Raw genomic sequence first — 22,317 nt, 5'->3', positions numbered from 1 at the left:
TCAACCCGCCCCCTGACGCCGTCACCCCGGCGATGGTGCCAGCCTCCTGCTGGCGTCACGTCCTCTCTGGGTCGGAAGTGACGCGCTATCGGCGCGCCACGAGAAGCGCCCGCAGAACGGTTTCCCTGTGCCGGGGCGGGATGGCGGCGCCTGGAGCCCCGGTTACCGTCACCGTCACTTACAGTAAGAGCCACCCCAGGGAGGGAGAGGGGCATGCGGCCCAGCGCGGCCTGCGGTGTCCTCCGCCGCGCCCCGAGCTGGCCCCGGAGCCTCGGCCCCCGGCGGGACCAGCTTGGGGGAGGCTCCTCCCGGCTCCCGCGCCGCCCTTTCCAGCCGTCCCCGCCAGGCTTCCCTCGGCTGGCAACCGGAGCCCGGCGCTGCGGGGCGGGCGGGGCCGTGGCTGTCCCGCAGACGCGCGGGCCGCGGCGCTGGGAGGCGGCCGGAGGCGGTGGGCGGGTGGGCGGATGTGTGACCGGCTTTAGCGGCTGCGGCTCCGCGGAGCCTGGAGGAGGCAGAGGTGCCGGAGCTGCGGCTGTCAGCGCGGAGGCCGCAGCGCCCTGGCCTCGCTGGGCCAGCGGCAGGGCCTGCCCCGGCCCAGGGGCACGGCTCAGCCTCTGCTTAGGCTGGTCTCAATACCGGCTGCTCCCGAAAGGCTTCAGTTCTTTGCTGGCCTGGTCTTCCTGCTGTTTCCCTTAAGCTGGATCGCTTAAGCTCGTCTAACAGAAGGAAAAAATAATAGCTTTGTCTATATCAACAAGGTGATCCAACTGGCTGCACAGGGGTGAGGATGTATGGTGGAAACAGGTGATGAGGCGGCGCTTGCCAGAGAGCACTGAGCACAGCTCACTGGTTTTGGTAACTATCTTCATTGAAATTAAATATAACACTGAAGTCAGCACTGTATGTTAAAAGTAGGGGCTACCTAGGGGCTGCCTAATGGGTTCTCATCTTTATTGTTGAATAAGCTTGAATATTTGCAAGATTACTGGAGTGAGTCCAGGGAAGGGCAATGAGGTGGCTGAGGGGTCTGGAGCACAAGTCTGATGAGGAGCAGCTGAGTGAACAGGGGCTCTTTAGCCTGGAGAAATGGAGGCTGAGGGGAGACCTGATCGCTGTCTGCAACTACCTGAAAGGAGGTTGTAGCATGGAGGGTGTTGGTCTCTTCTCCCAAGTAACAAGTGATAGGACAAGAGGAAATGGCCTCAAGTTGTACCGGGGGAGGTTTAGATTGGATATTAGGAAACATTTATTCATGGAAAGGGTTGTAAGGGATGGGAACGGGCTGTTGAGTCACCATCCCTAGAGGTGTTTAACATACATATAGATGGGATTCTTAGGGACATGGTTTAGTGGTGGACTTGGCAGTGCTAGGTTAACAGTTGGACTTGGTGATCTTAAAGGTCTTTTCCAACCAAAATGATTCTATGATTCTGTAAGATTGCAACAGAAAGTGATGATTTCTTCAGTATGACAGTTGGGTGCTGACCTGATTAAATGGGCTGCTCAAAGGCCAGCTGACATGATTGACATATTTTTCCCCCCAGGAAGAGAAACAGGAGGAGGGAAAAGAAGGGAAGATGCGGTTAAGTCTGCAAAGAAATATGAAAAGTTACTGCAAAGACATAAGAATAGCTTGGACTCTACAGTTCTTAACAATAAGATGGGAAGTAGCATGGGTAAATTCTGAGGAGCTGGATCTATGTGAGGCAGTAGGAGGAATGAGAAGGATGGTAAAGTAGTAAATCAACAAGATATTTATCAGCAGGTTTTTGTTAACAGAATTTGTGATTTTTAAATTTTTTTTTAATGGATTATTTTTTTAAACTCTCGAATACTAAATTCAGCCCCTATTACTTATGCACTATGTTGGTGCCATTCTTTCCACCTTTAGAGCTTATTGTTTATTTCTGCTTGCTCATGCATGTTTTCAAACTGTTACATTATTTTGTGAAAATGTTTCCTTTATCACTTGACAGTTTTATCTGAGAGTCTTTGGTGAAGAACAACTTCCAGTTGTTTTCTTATCTGGTAATTATTTTCTCATTAATAGATTGTGAACAGAAGGCAACCTTCATCTTGGACAGCTCTCTGATTGGTACCTGCTGCTGTCAGGTGCTGGTTTACTACTTAGCACAAACATTTTTATTAAAGTTTTGCAGGCATGTGTGAAAGTGGGGAAAGGTAGAAATAAAGATTAAAAAAGAGTATGTCCACATGTATCATTTGACAGTCTGGAAGAAAGTGAATTGACCTGTTTTTTAAAAGTATTTAGACCTTTTTTAAAGAAGATTTTGTTTTTTTTCAGTAGTGGTTATTTTAAATATAGTATTGACATTTAGTGAAGCAGATTGGTAAGCTATGATACCAGTTCTAACCAACAAAGTATTTTTCATGATGATTTCATATTGTCGTGAATTTACAGCAAAATTTTTTTGACAGTCTGCCAAAGGTGGTGCTCATTTGTAATTAAAACTGTTTCTATGGCTAGGCAAACTTGAGGTATTTGTTTGGTTTTTCCTCTCAACTGCTAATGGGCACAGCCCTTATATAAAACAGTTATGTATATCAGAACAACTTTTTAAAATATATTGAGGTTAGGACCTAAATAGTTTTCTTTTCCTAAAACAAGTTGATAAGAAGCTCTGTCTATGGAAAATAAGGATAAAGAACTACTGGAGGAAGTCCAGTGGCAGGCTATGAAGATGATTGGGGACTTAGAGCACCTTTTTTATGAGGAGAAACTGAGAGAGCTGGGTCTGTTCAGCCTGGAGAAGAGAAAGCTGAGAGGGAATCTCATAAATGTTTATAAATATCTCAAGGGTGGGTGTCAAGAGGATGGGACCAGGCTCCTTTCAGTGGTGCCCAATGACAGGATGAAGGGCAATGGGCACAGACTGAAGCACAGGAGGTTCCATCTGAATAGGAGGAAAACCATCTTTACTTTGAGGGTGCCAGAGCACTGGAACAGGCTGCCCAGAGAGGCTGTGGAGTCTCCTTCTCTGGAGACATTCAGGACCCACCTGGACACATTCCTGTGTGATCTGCTCTGGCTGAACCTGCTTTAGCAGGTGGGTTGGACTAGATGATCTCCAGAGGTCCCTTCCAACCCCAACCGTTCTGTAATTCTGCGATTCTGTAACATACGTAAGGGTACACTTTGTGTAATAAAATTTTCAACTTGAAACCATTTTGGAATTAAGAAATATTGTTGGAGCTTGCAAGTTTTTGAGGTCACTGTCACTGGTCCTGTGACTCTGGGAGGCTGGAACATTTTAAGAGCAATACTTTTAGTGCTTCTCTTTGTAAAAGATACGTGCACTTCAAATTAGCGCCGTAGGAATAGTTTTATTTCTGGTACTTGCTAAGGAGTCTTCCTGCAAAGTAAAAAATGCCAGTCTTGGTTTCCCTTGCCGCTGGCTGATTCCTGTGGGTGCCTTCGGATTGACAGGCCTTACGTTTGTGGGAGCAGAGGGTCATAGAAAGGGTCTGTTGCAAAGCAGAGATTAATAGATATACTCCTTTTTTTTCCTAAGAATTTCCTGCTGTTTACATGCGAGTAACCTCAAGGAGCCTGAATAGGATGCTCCATAAGCAAAAGGTGATATATAGGCTCACACCTCTCAAAGTGGTTGAGGCTGCATGTCAGCAGCATTATGGGGAGAAATAATTTTTGGGCTGTTAGAATTCTCTCAGGTGGCTGGTGGAGGGGCGGCAAGGTAGACACTGACCACTTGCTTCTCATATATGAGGAGTAGGGAGCAAAAGAAGTGAGAAATTGTCTCAGATTGCCCAAGACTCATGCCATTAAAAGTTCCTACAAGTAGCAAATGGAATACATCACAAAGGTGTGGGCTTTTGTACTTTAGCTAATGAGATGTCTGGACACCATCTACACTCTTAAAAAGAGGTGTGGAATAGTATTTAGCAGGAGCATTATATGCTGGTAGAATATGCCTGATCCAAATCTTCATGTTATTAGAATGTGAAACAAAATTAACAGCTGAGGTAAGTCAATCCAAGCAAATGGAAATGCAGTAGAATTATTTGATTGAAAATTATGTTTGTAAATGAGAATCAGTGATTTGAGAACTCTCTGCATTAATGGAAATGAGTGTTAGAAATTGATTTCCTGTAATATTTTCTAGGTAACAGTAACTATTACTGTTACTCTGGTTTTTGTTAGGTAATGAAAAACACAGTATTCGGGTTGCTTCTCCACAAGAAGATGGTGAACCTACACTACAAGACATGGCTGTGCTTATTGAACAAGTCACTGGAGTACCAGTTCCTTTTCAGAAGCTGATCTACAAAGGTAACGTATAAATCTGTCAATCTTTCTTATAGATTATACATTTCACTTTCAGGTGTCCATGCTTTGAATGTCTTTAAAAAGACATGCCACTATCTACATTTTAACTGTTGTGGTTTTTGTCTTGTTTTGTTTTTCCTGCTCATTTTGCATTTAGGGAGGTCCCTGAAAGAATTGGAGCAACCTTTGTCAGCACTTGGTGTTAAAAATGGTTGCAAAGTCATGTTGATTGGGAAAAGGGTAAGTGTTGCCTTTAGACTATTTTTTTTTTACCTTAAATTATTGGTATTTCTGTCAGTGATTCAGCTGCTGAACACAGAAACAGGTTACAGTATTAACCTACTCTTGTATACCAACCCACAAAGTTGAGTTCAATCTCATGTTGTACTGCAAATAACTCTGCAGTTTATACATTTCTGAAATGACACTATTATGACATTATTGACTGACTTTGCCTTCTATTACTGACAAACTTCTGCGTAATCTATTGCTTTTCAGTCCTCATGAACCTTCTGTGCACTGTTGACCTTGTGTACTCATCTGTTTTTTTGGGGGGTGGTGGGGAAAGCTGTAGCTACTGAGTCTGCTGCATTATTTCCAATAAAAGACTTGTGGCTGGCTTTGCCAAGTAGAGGACAATGTAGCATCTTGTGATTTAAAAGTTGCCTCTACTTTCAAGATGCTAAGCTAACAAAAAGAAGATTGTTTGCACTCCTTTCTTCCTTCAAATTAATCTCATTTAATGTGCCCTTCAAATTAATCTAATTTAATATGTTTATATACATTGCCACTTCGACTGTACTTGTAGTTGAACTTGGGAAGATGCATACTTTATAGGTATTAAAATACGGAAAGAATAACCACAGTGTAGTATGTACTTTAAATCAGCAAAAGCCTATGTCTGTAGCACCACTGTTGCTGCTTTTTAGCTGCATAGTGACTCTATTTGTTCCATAGTTGTGAATGTTGTACCTTTGAATACACAGAATAGTCCAGAAGAAGAGGCTGAATTAAAGAAGTTAAAAGATTTGGAGAAGTCAGTGGAGCAAATAGCTAATAAGTTAGAGGAAGTTAATAAAGAGTTCACAAGTATCCAGAAGGTATGCCAGTTTTGTATCATTTTATATCTTTGCAAAACAGTTTTGTAGGTATGAATATTTTTAAAAAAATACTGCTTAAAGGTTTTGTGTAGTCAGTAATAGGCTACCCTTCTTAACTGCCCAAGGGGCCTGCAAAATTCTTACTGAATGTCAATTGCTATTTATGGGTTTGTGAAATGGAGGCATGGTGCTGTTTGGAAAAAGGATGAATATTGTTGCATGTTGAATAAATTATATTCTTTAGATCTAGAAAAACATGACGAGTTCTCTGGAAGTCCAAAGGAGAATGTCTATTACTTTAACCTTTTTAAGTAAACCTTGCAGATCTTACATTTAGCAGGTCAAGGACTGATAAAATACAGGTTGATATTAGAGTCCCTATCATACTTGAAACTACAGAAATAGTAAAAGATGTTTTCTGCTGTGGTGGATTTTCTAAGTTAAGTGTTTTGTAGGGTGTGGAATAATTTTGTCTTTCCATCTCTCATTTTCCTCCTCAGGGATTTTTAGCAAAGGATCTCCAAGCAGAAGCACTAAAAAAGCTGGACAAGAGGATAAAAGGAACTGCAGAGCAGTTTATGAAGATTCTGGAACAGATTGATGCCATTGTAAGTAAATAACCACAGAAGAGGGTCAAATCCCAACAGAAACTGACTGTTAAGAATATATCTTGATTGTAATTTATTTGGTATTTTAGAATACTAAACCAAATTATTTTGGCTTTGAAAATTAGTTAATTGGTTTGCTCATTTTTCCTTTAGTATCCAGCTCTTGCCCCTGTATGTCTCCAAAAGACTATTGGCAGCATCTGTTTATAAATGGTGACATTAATGCCTGTGGATGCATCCCCATTCTACAGAAGAGCTTAATTTGGGGCAGCAGCCTTTTAAGACTATATGAAATGGGTATCCTTTACTCAAGTTTTACCCTTTTAGTTTGTCTTGGCAAACTTTAAAGTTAAACTTTGTGGTAACATTAAAGGTCTGGAAAAAGATAAAAGAACCGCCACCAGATAAACTTTGTATTCTATATTGTGTAAAAACAAAGAGGTCCTGAAGGCTGAAGAATTTTCTGGTCAGTTGTCTGTGGACTGACAGTACTTTTGAGATGCCTGTATATTGAGGACTGGATTATTTCTTTGGAATGTACTGGGGTATATCCAGGTGCTTCACAGTCATTAATGGACCGTAACCTTACAGCATATTTCCAGAGTATAGTATATATCTTTCTGTGTCATGTAGTAGCTGAGAGCTAGGTGAGAATAAGGGACATGTGCAGAGATAAACAGAAGATTGTGACATCTATGCTATTTCCTTATTGTGTGTTTTTGTCTGCTGGTCTTTCTCTGTAAACTTTAAGTAATTATGTTGCACATCATGATCATAATATCCTACTCTGAGGGGAAAATGCTGCCTTTCTGTGGTAGTGATGTCTTTGGGTCTACTCTTTTCTACAGTGACCCCTTATGGGGTTGTTTCAGAAAGATTCCATGCAAATGCCTATAATTAGTGACCTAATGTAGCTTAATTGACGCACACTTTGAAAAAGTTCAGTAGCAGACTAAATCATAGAGTAATAATTTTAACTGGCCATTTTCAGATGCTGTACAATGGATGTGTTCATAGGAATGGTGGAGAGCTCATTAACTTATTTTCTCCTTTCATATTGTGCACCTTTAATGGTAAACTAGCCTTTGATATTTGTTATAGCCAACAGTTATTAAGTACTTCTATAAAATTATAGTATGCTAAGTTTTTTAAAGTCTTAAAATTTCTCTTTTCTGCCTCATATAGAAGAGAATATTTTGCTGACAGTTCTAGAATACTGTTAGACATACAGGCTTTGTATGACTGGTTCCCTGTTTGAAATGGCAGATTTGCTATGTGTTATGAAAATAGCAATAAGGTGGCAACTGTTTCAATTGGATGGTATTAAAGCCTATTTCTGATCTCTTCAGTTTCTGATATTAAGTCTTATTTAGGAAAAAGTCAGTACTTGTAGGCAGGTGTACAGTTCTGGAACCCTGCAAAAGCAGCCTTGAAAAAACCCTTGTAACTGCTTCCTAATTAATCCAAACTGAGTGTCCCAAGTTTACTTTTGATTCTGGTACTTTTTGCATTGCTTAAACAGAAAGCCATGCTATTATCTGTCTCCTTATCCAAAATACTCTAAATAATACTGAACAAGGGAGTTTGATGATTTACGACAAGATTTTCGAGTACTTATAACCTATTGGCTTCATGTTTAGGTTTAGGAAATAGAGAGCAAGAGCAAGAAATCAGTGAAGGTTTTTGTTACCAGTGATTGAAGTTACACTGCACATACCAAAGTCAGTTCTGTGAAACTTCTGTGGCATCTTGCAGATGAGATACATGTAGTTGGGCAGAGTTTTTACATAAAATGTAGCTCTTTGCTGTACTGCTATTACACCAGCTCAGATGAACAGGCCACCTGCTTCCTGAGGTATTATTTAGCTGTGCTGTAGTTGTGCAGCATACAGAGGCAACAAGACAAACATTCATGAGGTAGGTATATGAACAATAAATGGGTTCCACTGAAGTAAAAAATGGCAAATAGAAATGCAAAACAGAAAAGCATAAACCTTCCAGAGAATATTTTATACAGTATTTAGTATTCTTTTTGTTAGCTGAGTAAAGAGCAAGTTCTGACAGATCTCTTGAATGCTGTTGAACACATAGCTTGTTAAAAAAAGATGAGGAAAAAAAAAAGTGACTGAGTGAGCTGTTTTCTGTGAAGGCAGAAGAATAGATGCAGTGTAGAAGTGAAACGCACCAGCAAGCTCACTCTTAACTGTTGCAGTTTGTTTATTTGGCGGAATTGTTATGAAAGCTCTTTAAAATGTCTTGGCTGTTGTACATTGTTTGGATCAATCAAAACATCTACCTTGATACAAAATGAGATTCATATGGTTATAGAGAGCTTATAGAGGTGAGGAAGCCGGCATATTGTTTTCTGTTTATTCTAGGGATGTCACCCTCTTACTGTTAGTAGACGAGCTCATTAATTAGAGGAGCTGAGTTTGGAACTAATACTCCTTTTTTACTATACTTCATGTGTTCAACACCGATGAATTTAAAAGAAGTGATTTAAGAAGAGAAGTAGGTTGGTAGTCATACAGTATTGGGGTGGGAACAAAAAAATACAATGTTGTCACTGCCACAGATGTGAAAGGAGAGTCTTGAAGGGATGGTTTTGGATAGAGTTGCTGTTACTTAAACATTTTAACATTACACTTGTTTAAGTAGCTACTGCTTCCAAAGCAAGAAGGGTAGAGGGATCTTATGAGAATCTCACAAAATTTTGAGTGCTGTGACTCAGTCAGATCTTCCCAAAAGCCACAGATCTTTGAAATTTTCTTTGGGAGGAAAACAAATTGTGTCATGTTCCACAGCTGAAGATTTGTGTGTGTGTGTGTGTATCACCAGAAATACGAAGGAAAGCTTTTCTGAGGTCAGTAGGAAAATTTAGCTCCACAGTCATGACACCATGTGCTTCTTGTGAGACTGCTCTAACTTACATGAAGTCTGTTCACTGATATTGTAATCTGAGAGATTGCTTTGTTCTCATGGTGATTTCTTACTAGACGGCAGGTTTGAAAGAAAGACAATATTGCAGACAACGGGTTGTTCTAACAACTGATAAAAAAAAGCTTTCTATTCTGAAATACCAGTCTCTGATTTTGTTTACATAAGTTCATGACAAAATCATCTGTCACATTGCATGTATAAGTACTGAGGACATTGATGACATTACTGACTAATAATTATTCTCTGGTGCTCCATCCTCCTTTTGTGAGAATACTTTTTGTTATAAATCCTCTGTAAAATTTGCTTAAATTACTGTACTGTTCTGATGAAGCTTTTTTCACTGTCTCCTTGTCCCTGCTATACTTGTCATCTGGCAAATCAATACCAAATTAACATTTCAAGGGTTAACAGAAAGAAGTATTCTGAAAACACCGCTGTACCTGTAACAAAGATTTCCCAGGCTTCTGGGAGATCTTGCCACTTACAATAAGATGATAACTTATTACTAAACCTTTTAACTTATCTGGATAAGTAAATATTTGATAAACATTTCTTATTATAGTTCTTAAATATCTTAGCACGATTCATAAATGTAAAATCAAAGCTTTGGGGGAAGATTTTTCTAGAGCACAAGGAGTATGAAAATCCTGTCATCTCTTAGTGAGGGCAGAACACTTAATTACCAGTTCTGCATTTGGAAAACCCATTGACGAATGCTGCCATTTAATAACTGCTCAGATGTCTACTTAAATGAAAACGTTTCAGTGTCAACATAATGGGCTTACCCAGTTTACCAATTTATTTAACAAATACTTTCAAAAAAACAAAGGGCTGGTTGTCAATAAAAACTAGACACTAAATAAAACACTATATGTTGTTTTGAGTTTTTAAAAGAACCTGGTGAAAAAGCTTCCTATTAGATGGAAAAATCTAATCTTGTTTGCAACTAATTAGCATTGGTGCTGTGTGTAGCAGAGTGATTCTTATTTTTTAAGCAATCTGATAACAAAGCAAAAATGTTTCTAGCTATTATGGCTAATGACTGCTCATGTAGGAGGTTGTGTGTTTTGAGAATGGTGTCCCTTTGGGTCTGGTAAGATAGTCATAAATAATGATGAGCGTTTGTTTTGTTTATTAACTGACCACACTGCTATAAAGTGGATTCAGCCATCAGATATTACCTACTGGGGTCCATGGCTTAGGAAATAAGAAATAACCAAAGAGGAGAGCAAAGATGAGGTAGTAACCCTAACCTTAAAAATCATTTTTGGAAGCACTTCCAAAACAAGCAGAACTTGAGCAGAGGTGAAGGTGATGTTCTTTGGCAGTGGGAGGTGGTTTTGTTAGATCAGCTAGGAGAGAGCAAAGAAATGATGAGAGAGTCTGTGTTTTGTAAGAAGTCGTGCTCAGGAGAGAGGGATTCTGGGTTCATAGTTTATTCAGGAATAGCGAAGATCTGGAGGCAGGAAAGCACACGTGCATTAATTTATTACTGTGTAAACAGTGATTTGGTTTGAGGATCTCTTGTATAAAGCATGAGTGTTGTCCATACAAAAGATAAATCTTTGAGGATGTAACGTGTGTGTCTCTGCAGTGCATCTTGTCTGTGTGTCTGCGGGGTGTGAGCTCTTGAGATGTGGTTAAACGTTTGAATTTGGGGGTGTGAGGTGGGAAGTAGTTGTGGTAACAGGGAGACTCCATCTCCGTGTCTGTGTGGTTGCGGAAAGGATGAAGAACCTGTGCCTAGGAGTTCTGCAGAAGTTGTGGGGATGAAGCCAGCGCTGCAATCACTTCTGAAAGTTTAAGACCAAACGGTCCAGGGACTGGGAGACTTGAGCAGGGGTTTGGCACAGAGAAAGTGCAAAGCCAAGAGGAGATGTACTATAAAAGAATATGCTGTGCAGTAGGAAGCCTTATACTAATCCAAACTGCTCTGCAAGCAATGCCAGCACCAAAATGAAGATTTGGCAAGCGCTTTGTATACGCACTGCCTAGGCTTAAGCTACTGCTTCTTTAATTAAATTTGAATTTAATTAAATATTGAAATGTTATTGTGACTTAAGGTTTATTGCCAGCTTCACCTGTTAAATCCTGAATAGTTGGACAACGTATTCCTGGAGAGGAGATGTAAGCTGACTAAGGTAAAACAGAGAGACTGTGAGATTTAATTTGATGTTAAGATTTTTAAACTTTACTGATTTGATTGCAAAACACCTTTTAAGTAGAAAGAGAAGACAAACAAACAGGTATGAGGGTGTGCAAGCAAACACAGAGGTTAGCATGTGCAAATGTAATTAAAAAGATCAGTTTTGAAAAATGTTGTCAAAAATAGCAACGGTCTGAATGTCTTCTCTACACTCACATTTCAAAGTTTCCTCCAGTTATTATACCAGTATCTGTTCTAGAAACAGACTTTGTGTGGTAAGCCCAGCTGGAGTTCCCTGTCTGCTACTGAAAACTAACTTAGGTCTATTTGGATGATAGAAAATTGTCTGTTATTTTGCTGTTTTAGAATGCGAGGAATACTTGCACAGGCCAGAATCTCTTTCAGAAAATATAGCCTGAAATAAGTACTCAGCAAAGGGAGATGGGTATTGTAACTGAGAGTGCATAATTTCATTTTTAATTTGATTATTAAGAAGTTCAAAGTAATGGAAAACTTCAAGGCATAGAAGAATCTCTGTGACAGTGAGATAACATCTTTGTTTCCTGGTGAAAATCAGCCATTAATAATTAGACCTAAACGGCCTTTGTGCTTTCAGACTATTACATATATGTAGTCAAAATAGTACACATCAAATGCTCTCTTTATGTTAAATATCTCGTCATATTTTGTTCATTTTAAAAAGTAAATTGTGTTGTCGAAAACCAATGGAAAAATAGGAACGTTTTCTTTTGTGGTCCTGTGTCTAAGATCCCTTTGAATACTTCATATAGCTTTATAATACTTTTTTAAACATTTTCTTCCCTGTGACAGCTATAAATACTGTAAATCAGGGGTGTCAATCTCATTTTCACTGGGGGCCACATCAGCCTCACAGGTACCTTCAAAAGACCGAATGTAATTTTAGGACTGTATAAATGTAGCTACTTCTACATCTGTAAATGAGCAGGGACATCTTCAACCAGATCAAGTTGCTCAGAACCCTGTCCAGCCTGGCCTGGAATATTTCCAGGGATGGGGCTTCTACCACCTCTCTGGGCAACATGTGCCCCTGCTTTACCACCCTTATAATAAAAAATTTCTTTCTTATATCTAGTCTGAATCTCCCCTCTCTTAGTTTAAAACCATTACCCCTTGTCCTGTCACAACAGGACAAAAAATCTAAATGCTAAAAAATCTGTCCCCATCCTTCTTATAGGCCCCTTCTAAGTATTGAAAGGCTGCAATAAGGTGTCCCCAGAGCCTTCTCTTCTCCAGGCTGAACAACCCCAATTGTCTCAGTCTGTCCTCACAGCAGAGCTGTTCCAGCCCTCTGATCATTTTTGTGGCCTCCTCTGGCCCCTCTCCAACAGGTCCACGTCTTCCTGTACTGAGGGCTCCAGAGTTGGACACAGGACTCCAAGACGGGTCTCACCAGAGTGGAGCAGAGGGGCAGAATCACCTCCCTTGACCTGCTGGACATGCTCCTTTTGATGCCACCCAGGATACAATTTGCATTCTGGGCTGCAAGTGCACATTGATGGCTCATGTCTATAATCTTTCATCCACCAGTACCCAAAAATGCTTCTCTGCAGGGCTGCTCTCTATCCATACATCCCCCAGTTTGTACTGATACCAGGGGTTGCCCCAATGTGGGTGCAGAACTTTGCACTTGGCCTAGTTGAACCACATGAGGTTCACATAGGCTCACTTCTTGAGCGTGTCCAGGTACCTCTGAATGGCATCCCATCCCCCAGGTATGTCAGCTGCACCACTCAGCTTTGTGTCTTCTGCAAACTTGCCGAGGGTACACTTGATCCCACTGTCTCTGTGATCACTGAAGATATCAAATGGTACTGATCCTAGTACAGACCCAAAAGGATCTGTGGGGGACCATGTCAAAGGCCTTACAGATGTCCAGATAGGTGATATCTGTAGCTCTTCCCTTGTCCACTGCTGTAGTCACTCCATCATAGAAGGCCACTAGGTGGGTTAGGCAGGTCTTGCCCTTGGTGAAGCCATGCTGGCTGTCCTGAATCACCTTCCTGTCCACCATGTACCTTAGCAGAGCTTCTATGAGAATGTATTCCGTGATCCTACCAGGCACAGAGGTGAGGCTGAGAGTTCAGTAGATCCTGGGATCGTCCTCTTTACCTTTTTAAAAATGGGTGCAATATTTCCCTCTTTCCAGTCACCAGGGACTTCACATGACTGCGATGACTTCTCAAATATCATGGAGAGTGGCTTGGCAACTACATCAGCCAGTTCCCCTAGGGCTCTGGGATGCATCTTGCCAGGTCCCATAGATTTATGAAGTGTGGGAGGAGAGCTTGCCAGTGAAGACTGAGCCAAAAAAAGTGGTTGAGAACCTCAGCCTTCTCCTTGTCCGTTGTTACCAGTTCACCAGTCTTGCTCATCAAGGAGGGTACGCCTCCTTTGACCTTCCTTTTCTGGCTGACATACCTGTAGAAGCCTTTCTTGTTATTCTTTGCATCCCGTGCCAAGTTCAGCTCCAGCCCGGCCTTCCTGACCCCAGCCCTATACAACTGGGCAGTGTCTCTATATTCTTCCCAGGATACCTGTCTGTGCTTCCCCTGCCTGTACATTTCCTTCTTGACCTTTAGTTTGACCAGCAGATCTCAGCTTATCCATAGTGGTCTTTTGAGATTGAGAGCTCTTGTGCTCTATGTAAAGTTTCCATAAAGATCTGGCAGCTCTGTTCTGCTCCCTTGTCCCTGAGGTCAGTTTCCCAGGAGATCCTACTGGATAAGTCCTTGAAGAGCTGGAAGCTGGCTTTCCTAAAATTTAGGGTCCTGTCTTTTCCTGTCCCACATCCCTCAGGACTGAGAACTCCATAAGTGTGTGATCACTGCAGCCCAGACTGCCACCAATCTTGATGTCACCGATCAGCAAACTTGCCTTGGTGACCATCAGGTTCAGTATTGCATCCCCTCTGGTAGGGCTGTCTATTACCTGGCTTAAGAAGTTATCCTCAATGGCTTCCAGGAGACTCCTGGGTTGCCTGCAGCTCACCATGCTACTTTTCCAGCAGGTGTTGGGGTGGTTGAAGTCCTCCAGCAGGACAAGAGCCTACAAGTGTGGTGCATCCTGTAGATGGGCTAAGAAGGCTTCATCAATAGGCTCCCCTTGATCGGGGCATGCATATATAGGAAACACTAACCACAAGGTTTCCTTTGTTGCCTCAGTCTCTGATTCTTACCCATAAGCTTGCAACCTGCTTGTGGCTGTTGTTCAGGGACAGCACTTCACACTCTATCCATCTCTTGATGTAGAGGACAACCCCTCCACGCTTCTTTCCTTGCTTGTCCTTTCTGAACAGCCTGTAGCCATCAATCACTGCACTCCAGTTGTGGGATCCATCCCACCAAGTTTCATTAATGGCCAGTAGGTCGTAGCCTTCTAGCAGCACAGTGGCTTCCAGCTCCTCCTGTTTGTTGCCAATGCAATGTGCATTGGTGTGGAGGCACTTCAGCTGGGCTGTCAGCTGCATCACCTTCTCAGAGGAACACCTCTTAATTCCTTTGAGGTATTTCACCAGTGTTTCTTTTTTGTCTCCTATTAAATCAGGAGCCCCTGTGTCATCTCACTAAGCCTTCAAGTTTGCTCGAGTGTGGCCAGCATGTCTCAAAACGACAGGCTGAGGGCTCTTGCTAGCACCCCATGCCTCTATCCTTGGTGTCTCATGCCACAGCTTGTCACGCGCAAGCCTGATACTGTCCCTCTTGCCCATCATGCCTAGTTTAGAGCTCTGTCGATGACCCCCACTACCTTGTGAGCAAAGATCCTCTTACCTCTTTGAGAAAGACCCCATCTGACGCCAGCAAACCCAGTGCTATGGAGGCCATCCCATTGTCAAAAAAACCCAAATTATGGTGGCGACACCAGCCACAGAGCCATGTATTAATAGACTGGGTCCATCTGTTTCTTCTAGTGTTGCTGCCGGCAACTGGAAGGGTAGAGGGAAAAATTACCTGTGCTCCATATTCTTTTGCCAACCATTCCAAGGCTCTGAAGTCTCTTTTGATTGCCCTTGGAGATGTAAGAATGTGTCCCAGCTCACTCTGTTGTGTGTTTATTTTCTCCTCACTCATGGTTCTGGGAAAGCATGCTAAGCCTGCTGATTATTATTTCTTTGTCTGGTATCATAGTGTGCTAATTACTGCACAAATACTGAAGCAGTGGGATCCCTGAACTTCCCATGATGGACTGTTTTTTTTAGTGTGGAGTCCTGTGTATTTTTAACTCCTATATTAGGTTATACGCAACACTCCTATATTAAGACCATGGATGTTTTGCTGGATGCTAAAAGAACACTTTTTTTTTTTTCCTTTGGTTGTTATAAAGGATCATGTGTCTAAACCTCCCTGTGGAGCTCGCATTTTAGCTGAAATGAAACACAGAGTAGTATAGGGAAACCTATATTCTTGAGATGGACTTAGGGTAGAAAGTAAAAAGTATGCCAGTGAGAAACTGCAAGATTTTTATGCATCTTCAGCAGTGAGAGCACAGTGTTTCTAAGAATGTTCACATAAACTTTGTATAATGCTAATCATATGTACAGATGTTTTACCTGATTTAAAAAAACCATGGTAAACCTGAGCACTGTTCCCCACCAACACCCCAGTTTCACGCAGCTCCAAAAGGACGAAGCATATCACATTTGTGAAGATGACATCTGTGAATATGTTGGGTGGTAGGAGTACAGAAAATAACGCAGTTGAATTAAATTAAAAACCGTCAGCATGTAACGCTTCACATCTGCGGCCTCCCAAGAGTAGATTGCCGAGAAGATCAGATGTACCAGCTGAAACAGGCTGGCCCTGTCTGTGTTGCTGATGGTACATTCTAATGATGGCGAGTGTTTGAGTTAATGTGTTTGTAGGTAATTAATTTGTCTTATACTCTCTGAAAAAAGCTGAAGTGGAAGCTCAGCACAACAGTTACCATACACTGCAGCAGACAAAAGCAGTGCCTGTAGTCTGTTGCTGTAACCTACCTAAAGCCACGTGATAAATTTGCTGGCTCAGTTCTTCACAATCAGCATGCTGCATCCCTGACTTCTTGAATTTATGGCTTTTAAGTTCTCTCTTGTGTAATCATCCTCAGTGAGCAGGCTTGGCATTTTCAGGATGCCTGTTCAGAGGATTCTTTGAAATATTCAGTTTTTGCCCTAGGTTTAATATGTTAATTTCAACATTAAGCTGCATCCGCTTGTTTCTTTATTTTACTGCAGAATCTGCCAGAGAATTTCAGTGATTGCAAACTGAAAAAGAAAGGCTTGGTGAAAAGGGTTCAGGTGAGTTTCTTGTTTTTTTTGGTTTTTTTGGTTTCTGTTAATGCTGGGCAAGGTACCAAGAGTTTGTGAAAATGAGAGCTGTTCAGAGCTTAGATTTTTTTTGGTGTTTGTTCTTACATTGGTATTTCTTATGACCTCCCATTGAGAAGTATTAAATGGCTTTATAAAACAGGGTACAAAAATACAGATTTTCATAGTTCACGCTGTTTTCAGATAATGTTTGTAGTGTACGTTAGTAGTTGGCCTTATGGCTGCCTGATGATGTAAAGTAATTCTGATAACTTGTAAAGAAAACAGAATCATTATTCCTTTCCCTTATTTTGATGAGCTGGAGTAATGAATGAGGTCTGTGCACAAGGATGCAGTCAGCTGTGACTCCTGCTGGGCCTCGCTGGAGGTGTTCTTTTGAAAATGTAGCTTCTATTGCAATGCACCAGCGTTCTATGGAGAGTGAGTCTCTAAAGTAAAAGCTGTACAGGAGAGCAGCTACACTGAGGGGTGGGTTTTATAATTGCTTTGCCATTATGTGATGCTTATAAATTCCTGGGCACTGTTTCCTTAGAGACCTTGAACTGCAGGTTTGTTAATAAATACTGGAATTCATCCTTCCACCCCGCAAAGTCAAACTTCCATAAATGAATGGTAATGCTACTTGTATTACTGGTTTTGTTTGTATTATGCTGACTTCAGCCACAGGTGAGGCTTCTGAAAGTTTTTTGTGAAGGTACCTTGCATTCATATATGGAGTTGAAAGGTTTTGCCTTCTACAGTAGCCTTATTAAAATACTTTCCATTAATGTTTCCGAGTTGTTTTTTTTTAATAGGCATTTATTTTGGAGAAACCCCTACCATGAAGTACTTCATAGTAGAAATGTTTTTTTCTTGTAGCTTTAGGGACAAAGCACTTTGTACTCAGTTGCAGAGGGAAGTTCAGAGAATGCAAACTGAAAGGAAGGTCGTTGCTGGTGTAGCCAGGTTGTATGGGGCTCTGAACATGCTCCTGATTCCATGGGCCCGAGCAAAGCAGAAAACTTTATAATAGAGTTATGGCTATAAACCTCATGGCAGGCTACTAGAGCTCCACTCTTGGGTGAAGTTATTGGAGAAATAAGTTGAGCTTTGTATAAGTACTGCTATTAATGCATAAAAGAGACTCTGTTGAGCAGATATCAGAATTATTGATGTGCTTTTATAGGCACAGTGTTCTGCAACTGTAGGTTATGAATGCTTTGAGGGCTTCAGGGTTTTAGACCAGAGCACTCAAGAAACATTTGTTTTTCCAGAGCAAGAAAATGATGGCAGGTTATTCTTATTTTCTCTTGAGTATTCATAAAAGTGAGGGGGAGCTGTTAACTGCCTTCTGTTGCTGGCAATCACATACCTTCCAGAATGGGAAGACAGATGTAAAACACTTGCAGCCAGCAGTTGCCGTTGTTACCACCTTGACTTTTTTATCCCTTGAGTCCTTACAGAAGTGGGTTGATGCTTGTTGAAGATAGGCGCTTTGAAACACTGTAATGGTTGAGAAACAGTTACCTGGCAAAACAGCTAGCTGCTCTAAAGGGAAGTTTCTTTATGCCATTTTAATGTCAATAACATTAAATATCTGGTTGGATGATTAAAGTCTAGTGCAGATGCAGAAAAACGAGTGCGAGATGTGAATATATAGTGGGAGAGTCTGCTCAGAAACTACCTTGTGCTCACATACATTGGAATTGGCCTAAAATAATGTATTGGCTTAAAATACTGGCACGTTGTGCTGCACACAAAGCAAACCAAGTGCCCAGTAGCTGCTGACTCTTAATTGCTGTGTGTGGGTTGCTACACTTGCAAGAACTCACGGGCAGCTTGAGGTGCTGTGTACTGCCCTTTTTGGAAAGAGGCCTTCTTCCTTTGGAGGCACACCAGCTGGTTACTGGTAAAGATGAAGATTCCTGTTGCCCTGTAGTCCTGAGAAATAGAAGAGGCCTTGGTTTAGTTAAAGCTTGTTTTAGATTTGGCTAGGTAGGTTTGTCGCCCCTACCCTCAGCTATGGAAGTATGTGTTTTAGAAAGGAGTTTACAAGTCGTGTTCAAAACTGAAGCACTAACTTGTCTGAACCTTTATTGTTGTTTATGAACTTTGTATTAACTCAGGGTACTTCAGTGGTAGGACTGATGAGGTTGGGCAGCGACATTATTGCCTCATCACATGTCATGTTTCTGTTGGATTCTGGGTAAAGAAAATTGTGAATAAGTTATTATCAGTATGGAACTGGAAGGTGGTTGTTGAGTTGGTTTCTTCAAATTCATGATGGAAACCGCAGTTTCTCGTCTAGCGAAGCGTCTGTCATTGCTGTAATTGCATCCCTAGTAACATTTGTTTGTTTCTTATTCTCAGGTTTTTCTTGCCCAGTGTGACACTATTGAAGGAAATATTGGTCAAGAAATAGACAAGCTGCAGTCAAAGAATTTGGCGCTGGCAGAATGATGCATTGCCATACATAATTAGGAAACATAATTGCTCTATGAGCAAGAAGAAGAGTTTGCTCTTTGTTTTGGAGCACGTATTCAGCTTTTTTTTTTTCTTCTTTTTTTTTAAAGCACAGTCTGTTAGACTGGTACCAGTCAATCATGTATTGCTGGTTGTCTTGTTTGCCGCTTGGTTAGACCTATTATTTTTAAAAGAAAATACTTCCTGAGAATGACAGAAACAATCTTTGTGGTGAATTGTTATGTATCTTATGGACAAATGTTTAGTTAACTAAGTTATAAAGTTTACAGTGATGGGCAGTTTTGTCTGATATGTCTTTGAATTTATTTACAGCTCAAATCAAAGGAGGTCTATAATTGTACAAGTGCCATAAGTTGCAATTGTAGGACTTCAACTTGATTGAAAAAGGCAAACTGAGACAACACCTGGAAAAGTCGAACATTCTAGTAGACCAATCAGAGCAATAAAAACCCCCTACATATTTGTATCTACTTAATGTTTGTATGCATTTATAAATATAAGAAAGCTTGACTGTAAGGGAGTTGTACCTATTTTAGCCTTAAATTGTCATAATCAATGGAATGTACTGTAACATGTATGGTACTTAATTTCGAGTGGTGCTTTAAGTTGTTACTGAGCTCCTTTATACAGACGTATGTTTTTTACATAGATTTCTGTTGTACTGTGGTTTTTATAGATTATTCTTAATTTGATTATTTGTGTTCTGTCTTGAGTTATGGTGGGAAATGAAATGAGATTACTCATGCTGCTCATATACCAAGGGTTCAGTTCAAGCCAGGTATAACTAAGGAGCTATTTTGAAAGGGTTTTTTATACCTTTTTTCTGATTCCACTGAATTTGTGATGCTATTAATATATTTAATGGAAAATTGCAGTGATTATTTTTAGTCTGTTAAGGTAAACAGTGAATTTTTATAAATGTTACAAAGTGACACAACTTTATTTTAGCAATGCCATGCGTCTGAGTGTTGTGACTGATTCTTGCAGTCAGATCGGTGCCATGTGTAGCCTTCTCTGTCTGGTGAAAAATAAGCTTTTGCAGAAGATGGTAACTGTCAGCAGGCACAGCCAACTTTGCAGTTGTTGGTCAGAGCCCATATCTAACGTACTTATAGCAGGAATTGCTTTTTCACTGATACTTCTGGTCAGAAGATCAGCCATATTTGCAGTGGCTGGTGAGGTAAGGAGCCTGTTTCTGTGGGGAAAGAAAAGCTCTTTTGTCTCAAATGAGTCAGACCGACGATGTTTAGAAATGGCCCTTACATAGTGAGCCTTTATCTCTACGTGACTGCTTTAAGATTAGTTGTCCTTTCAAGATAAGAATAGGAAATGTGCGTAAAAAAATGTTAACTTCTAATAAGTTATAAACCTTAAATAATAGCTGAAGTATTATTATTAAAGTATTATCTTTGATGTTTGTAAGTGGAGGAACATTTATTTAGTGAAAAATGCCATTGCACAAATGAAGTGGTAGCCCCGCATTGGAAAGGGTCGCTTCTATTCCAAAAATGCCTTTTGACCATACCAAGATTGGAGTTGCTGTATATTTTACTGTCAGCCAGTTTCTTCAAGATTGTATTTTTCCCATATGTAACTCTCTTCTCAGCACCGGTGGAGGATTTCAAGGTCTAAACTCCTAGGAAGCTCATCTATCATGTTAGGAAATTGTATGTTTGGTAGGACTGTGGATATTTTTTGCTAGGCTACTGGTCTGGTCATGCTGCATTTTTCCAGCACTTTAAAGTTAGGGGGAAAAAGAGTTGGGTGTAGCCATTTTCTGTGAAGCCCCACCTAGCTTGGTGCTGCTTCTGGACCAGATTCAGCTGACTCTCAAACCACCAGCAACACCATTTCCTAATTCAGAGTGTGCAAAATTCTCCACTTTCTTGTAATGGGCAGGATCCTCACCCTCTCAGATGTCAGTCCTCTAATGCATTCAACTTTCACAGGTACATGTATAATAAGCGAAGTGTCCCCTTGTGCCCTCGAAGAGACCTGGGAACTGTGGTCATGGCTGGGGCTGTGCCCATTTCTGCTGCTCCTTTGTATTTTTCTCTCTTGGTCAAGAACACGAAGGCTGCAGGCAGACATCATCTTCTCAGAACTCCTTCCCAGAGACGTGCTGGTGTGAAAACACCCTCAGCCCATCTCAAAGCCAGCGGGATTAACTTATACTGTTCCCTAATAGATCTTTTGATGTTCTGGTACTCGGAGGTGAAGAGAGTGATGATGAACCTCTCCACCAGCACACCTGGGTTCAGCGAAGGCTGGTTGTCCTGAGCTGAAGTTACCTTACAGGGCTAACTCCTGGAATCAGTGTTTGGTTTCTAGGACAGAAGTATGTGTATGAAGACAAACTTTTGCAGCATAAAATTTTTTGTCTTCCAAATATAAAAACGAGTTTATTCTTTTTGGAAAGCAGATGGTTGTATTTAGAATTATCTAAGACCTTATAGAGTGGATTGACTTTTATGCTTAGTTTTGAAAGAGGAGTCTTTCCTACACTTTTTTCATAATAGCCTTAAATTTCAGTAAAAGCAAACTTCTGTGCTTTTAAAAAGTGCAGCAGACAACAACTGTGGGAGGAGGGGCAAAGGAAGGGGAGATTTTAAATATTCTTCAGAATTTGTAAAGGTAAACTTAGATCTCAATCAAGCTTAAGCTGTATTCTCGCTGATTCTGTAGTCTAGGTGTACTGTGATACCTATTTTGTTACTGAATCATTTCCTCACCCCAACCATCTGCCCAAATCACATCAGAAGAGCAGCTACTCACTTTTCCCTTAGTTACACTTACCCCGTTGTCTTCCTCCACTTGCTGTGTTGCTCTGGCTGTGGTCACACACCTCAGATTCGCCATCTGGGCAAAATACCTTACCATAAAACTTGTCTTCCGTGAAAATGAGAGTTGAACTGCACACTTCCTTGCCCCATTTCCCCCCCAGCTCCTGTAAGCTGATGTGAGGTGAACCAAACCCGACGTTCAGGGAGCTGCAGGGTCTGGAGCTGTGGGACGGCTGGTTGTCTGGGAACGGTGTAAAATCTGCTGCTTGCAGTGGCGTCCTCTGTGGGCAGCTCCTCCTGAAGGTAATGTCACTGTAAACCTGGAGTAACACCTTTGTGACTTCGAAAGGTCACTCGTGGTTTGGAGTGGAGTACTTGACACCGTGGAACTCGGGTCTAGATTTTTTTCTCTTTTTTAGTTATTGTATTATTATAAATGAAAAGGTAAAAATAAAAGTTCTCTGGAAAGTTCTCTGTTGTCCTTGGTCGTGATGCAGTTACTAAAGGGCTGTGGATGGGCTGTATTTTGGTGGGGAAAATGCATGCTGCTCTTTCTGAAAGGCTGCGGCAACTCAAAGCCTGAAATGTCACTGTGACTGGCAGCAAGCTGCAGCTTAATGGAAA

At 41.1% G+C, this 22,317-nt stretch overlaps 1 protein-coding gene across 2 annotated transcripts; it reads left to right on the top strand.

The window, feature by feature from the left end:
* The first annotated feature begins 32 nt into the window (after positions 1-32).
* On the top strand, positions 33-22,164 carry BAG1 (BAG cochaperone 1). Of its 2 annotated transcripts, XM_005515564.3 has the most exons (7): positions 33-183; positions 4,184-4,312; positions 4,467-4,549; positions 5,296-5,409; positions 5,910-6,017; positions 16,355-16,417; positions 18,797-22,164. In XM_005515564.3, exons 1-7 carry the CDS (start codon positions 33-35, stop codon positions 18,884-18,886), a joined length of 738 nt encoding a protein of 245 aa, XP_005515621.2. In that variant the 3' UTR covers positions 18,887-22,164. The 2 variants fall into 2 exon arrangements, with proteins under 2 accessions (XP_005515621.2, XP_064908969.1); XM_065052897.1 differs by lacking the exon at positions 5,296-5,409.
* Positions 22,165-22,317: the final 153 nt, after the last annotated feature.

Source organism: Columba livia, chromosome 2 (assembly GCF_036013475.1).
Source record: "Columba livia isolate bColLiv1 breed racing homer chromosome 2, bColLiv1.pat.W.v2, whole genome shotgun sequence".
Classification (NCBI taxonomy): Eukaryota; Metazoa; Chordata; class Aves; order Columbiformes; family Columbidae; genus Columba; species Columba livia.
The sequence above is the reverse complement of the archived record's forward strand: the minus strand, read 5'-3'. Positions and strand labels throughout refer to the sequence as shown.